The sequence below is a fragment of the Cyprinodon tularosa genome, unplaced genomic scaffold (assembly GCF_016077235.1).
Source record: "Cyprinodon tularosa strain WSP-4 unplaced genomic scaffold, ASM1607723v1 ctg1049, whole genome shotgun sequence".
Lineage (NCBI taxonomy): Eukaryota > Metazoa > Chordata > Actinopteri > Cyprinodontiformes > Cyprinodontidae > Cyprinodon > Cyprinodon tularosa.
Window position 1 is genome coordinate 143,202 of NW_024037837.1, and position 4,625 is coordinate 147,826.

Genomic DNA, 4,625 nt, shown 5'->3' on the forward strand with positions numbered 1-4,625 from the left:
CAACCATTGTTGGAACATGGCAGATGTCTGATAAAGAGACTTGGCCATATTGAGCACTGTTGTTTCAAACTCAGAAAACTTCCACTGTACTTAAAACGCTTAAACCACCTGAGATATTTTCATATGAAAAAGTGAAGGAAGTGATAAATGAGAGGAAATCCCTCACTGGATTTATTCCTAATGTAAGATAAACAGCTTTCTGCACTCAAAAAAAAAACTTGTTCACAGAACGTAATAAAATTATGGAAATAATTTCCACCTAAATAAAATGCATTAATTTAGCGAGAAGCAATTTTGTTAAGTGAACAAAGTGTAAATATGTTGGGTCAACATGATGTATTTGCATTACTATTACTTAATTACTAGGTGTCAGTCCAACTAGATTAGTATGGGTAAATGTAACACACTAACGTAATTTTCTTAAGCCATTTAAACTTGTATAATAGGATTATTAGGTACATAATTTAATAGGGTAGTTACAACTACTTTTCAAAAATAGTACAGTACATGAATTTATTGTGCTGAGCCAACTAAACAAAGTTATGTAAGAGATGAACTTTATCATATGAAAATGAACATAAGTAATTATTCAGAAAATAAATAATTTTTAACATATTCAGCTATTTATAATGTAAATGTCAGCCTATATACCCCCAGCTGGTGTCAAGTTTGGAAAAGAAAAACATGAACTAAATTGAATTTGCTGAAATCACTTTACTTTAAAACTGATGCTGTTAAAACACAACAAACAATACAGCTTGAAACAGTGTCCAAAATCATGTCTGTAAAAAAAACAACAACAGACAAACAAAAGTTGTAACTCCTGAGTTAGGAAATTGGAGCCCCCAGTCATTAGGTGTCTATATTTAGAGCTTTCTGCAAAGCTCTTTACAAAGTCATACACAAAGTGGTCCTGTCAACTGAGTACAAAGAACAATATTTGAGAACCAAAATACAGCATTATGCATGCATATCAAAAGTTTTCTTTAGAGAATAAAAATTTGTTTTAAAACCTTACCTTTGCTTAAAGAAACATTTCAAAACATTCTATTTTGTAAACCCAAAATACAACAAGATTTATTACAACACAAACACAGCTTCCATTTCAGTAAATACTCAAATGGCTTCAAATGCCTTCCCATTAGAGTAACTCCAAACCTGTAGTTTACTCTATTGAGGGTGACTAACACGCAAGTAGAGTTTTCAGTGTTTGATTTTTTTTTGAGAGTCTGTTTCCATCAAGCTCCATGATGATCTTCTGCAAAGCTTCAAAGGTGTATCTGAGCTCTGGCGGGTAGCTGAGGTTAAGCGCATATACAAGCGCAAACAACATGACCACAGCAAGTGGCACGTTTCCCAGCCCATCCAGAACTATACCTACATCTTCCGGTCCATCACCTGGCTCTGCACCTTCCTTGCGAATGACAAATATTCCAAATGTCGTCTCCATCATTGCAGCTTCACTGCTCCCTCCATCTGTGTTCTTCACAGAAAAAAGGGGGAAATAGAGGATATACATGTAAAGATATGTTATACTGGTCCCATTTTTAAACACACACACACTAAATTACATACCATGTATTCTTTCACAAGGTTCTCGGGCTCTTCATTCAGGTACACACACAGGGCTTTGATGATGCACTCTCTTTTGACATCAATGGCGTCAGTCTGAGTATGTAGGACAATAAATAAAAGATAAAACATTTTAATCAACTGGTAGAAGATTTTACAAACAAAACTTTAAACTATACATTCTTCGAAATGTAACAATCGTTGACAATTTTTATGATGCAGTATATGAACTTACAATATCCATGGGTGCATTGGTTTTATGTCCCAGCAAGACATTTCATCATAGAAATATGTCAAATGTAAGCATGTGCTCCCCAGAAACAGTACCTACCATTGTAACATCAGTGGACATTGTCACATCTGCCCAAGGTTAATATTTTATCAGATCCTTCTTCATAAAAGTACATTACCCCCTCTCCATCTAGTTTTATTTCTCCCCATCCCTCTGAAACTTCCGCTTTAAATTTCAAGCATGAAGTTTAGAATATTGAATCGGTACAGGTTTGACAATTTCTATTTTATTCTATTATCATACCTTGGTGATGGGTATCATGATGCTTCTTATCTTTCTTCCTTGAACGCCGCCTTTCTTGCCAAACACCCTCATCAAGTTTGAAGAATGAGCATCCAGCTGGGAGAAGAACTTTGACAGCAAACTGACGGTTGTAATCCTCTTGAATTCAGCAGTTAGCTTAAACAGAAAAAAGGGTACACAAAAGTAAATTTAACTATCATAGCATTGAAATGACCGACTAGCTTAACAATTGTCATCTATCACCAAATCCTGAATCATCTTACAAGTTATTTCCAAGGCTAGCCCATATTTTGTTGGCTGATATAAATCACACTGCACATATTTCAGTCAAAGTGAATGAGTGCTGTGCATTTATTCACCTACCTCACGCACACAGAAGAGAGCCGGCCATCTGGTTTTTATATCAGCAATCAAGGGTTCATCACGAATAACTTCTTGCCTTCTGTGTGCAAAGGTCTTGTCCATCATTGCTGCCACTGTGTCTTCATTGTTCCTTTTCCTTACTTCTAAAAGCAGGGTCTCTCTTATCTTTTCAAGTGTCTCTGCGGATTCACCAGATGGGTAGGTGGGGCAGTAATTAACTTCCGCTCTTCTGGGCTTCTTCACACCATAAGCAGCACTGCATTTATCTGCAGGTTTATTTGTCAGCGAATTAAGTTCAACCTCTGGACATCCAAGCCGCTTGAGCTTCCTGCTGTAGTTAGCAAGTTTGTACTTTAAGCTCACCTTCCAGCCACCATATCCAGTGGCAGAGCCTGGCTCTTTCAAACATGGATGGGATGACACAAGGGCTTCGGCAACCTCTTCAAACTCATTGTCTGAGGGATACACTTTGTACTGAACAATTTTTTCAGCTAAACTGTCAAGAATGGCAGTTTTAAGCCTCATGTCTGGATTCAATAAAGTTCCGCTTTCTTTGAATGCAGCATTGGCTTTGTCCAGCTGCAGCTCACAATCATATGGGAATTTAGGAACAAGAAAAACAACAGGCCATCCAGAGGATCTTGAAGGGTTGGACTCAGGAGAGGACAAAATGTCCGTATCACACAAGCTACCAGATGAACGTGATGACTCACCAGACCCTGATGTGGCAGGAGTGGAGTAGGGTGGGGGGGTTGTGACATCAGGCAGGGCAGAGGCAGCTGAATCAAAGACAAGCTTTAAGGTACTTTTGTCCTGGATCTCTGACACTGACGTCAAGTTGGTAAACTCATTGCCAAACTCAGCATCCATAAATTGCAGCCTGAAGTGGTCCTCTACCCCACACTGCCTCTTTATGTGCTGAACAAGTTCACCAACAGTCTCTGGAATCCCCTCTTGCAGGGTTAGTCTCTGGGAATCATTTTCCCCAAGGATGATTCTGAGTTTCACTGGAGCGGCCATTTCACAATAATCTGTGAATAAAAACAAACACACATAAATATATATGTAAAAATATATTTGTACAAGAGTACATCTTATCTAAGGTTGAGAGACTTATTCTCATTGGTTAACCTAAAATATATATCTAGATTCATTATTGTACATGAAATTTCAGTTTTCAAAAAATATATAAAAATGGAAAACAGTTTTCAATAGACCAAGGCTTTAAGCATAAAGTTGTCTATAATAAAATATTTCAGACAGAAAACCAAGAGACTCATTTAATAGTAAAACTACAGTGTGTAACAAATTGATCTAAATATCTTGGTTAAAATAAACAAAAAAACTTCAAGGATATAAGATACTGTAAGGTTACTTTTTCCAGTGTCATTAATACCTAGTCCATGATATTGCCATTTTAATTGAGCATTTAATGTCATTTTCTTTACCATTTCATCTATTTTCAGGCTAATTTAAGCATTGTTTAGATAAATGTATAATTCATGAAATAATCACACCTCTTTTTTTATTCCAAGACAGCAGTCACAGTCCAAATAACAATTTTTTAGATCAGAATGTCATCTTACCTTATACAGGTGCTGGTCATAAAATTAGAATATCATGAAAAAGTAGATTGATTTCAGTAATTCCATTTAAAAAGTGAAACTTGTATATTATATTCATACATTACATACAAACTCATATATTTCAGATGTTTATTTTGTTTAATTTTGATGATTACAAATGACAACAAATGAAAATCTCAAATTCATCATATCAGAAAATTAGAATATTGTGAAAAGGTTCAAAATTGATGGCCCCTGGTGCCACACTCTAATCAGCTAATTAACTCAAACCACCTGCAAAAGCCTTTAAATGGTCTTTCAGTCTAGTTCTATAGGCTACACAATCATGGGGAAGACTGCTGACTTGACAGTTGTCCAAAAGACGACCATCGACACCTTGCACAAGGAGGGCAAGACACAAAAGGTCATCGCTAAAGAGGCTGGCTGTTCACAGAGCTCAGTGTCCAAGCACATTAATAGAGAGGCGAAGGGAAGGAAAAGATGTGGTCGAAAAAAGTGTACAAGCAAGAGAGATAACCGCACCCTGGAGAGGATTGTGAAACAAAACCCATTCAAAAATGTGGGGGAGA

General features: G+C 36.7%; 1 protein-coding gene across 1 annotated transcript; it reads right to left on the reverse strand.

Moving 5' to 3' along the window:
- Positions 1–1,153: 1,153 nt before the first annotated feature.
- On the reverse strand, positions 1,154–3,498 carry LOC119782782. Its single transcript, XM_038283927.1, has 4 exons — positions 2,471–3,498; positions 2,108–2,263; positions 1,576–1,668; positions 1,154–1,483 (listed from the first exon to the last, which is right to left on the reverse strand). Exons 1-4 carry the CDS (start codon positions 3,488–3,490, stop codon positions 1,184–1,186), a joined length of 1,569 nt encoding a protein of 522 aa, XP_038139855.1. The 5' UTR covers positions 3,491–3,498; the 3' UTR covers positions 1,154–1,183.
- Positions 3,499–4,625: the final 1,127 nt, after the last annotated feature.

Excerpts from the sequence above, each read along its gene's own strand:
- LOC119782782 (XM_038283927.1), bottom strand. The coding sequence starts at position 3,490 with ATGGCCGCTCCAGTGAAACTCAGAATCATCCTTGGGGAAAATGATTCC. Across the intron at positions 2,264-2,470 it reads CTCTCTTCTGTGTGCGTGAG|CTAACTGCTGAATTCAAGAG; the intron begins GTAGGTGAATAA and ends TTTCTGTTTAAG. Across the intron at positions 1,484-1,575 it reads ACCTTGTGAAAGAATACATG|AACACAGATGGAGGGAGCAG; the intron begins GTATGTAATTTA and ends TTTTCTGTGAAG.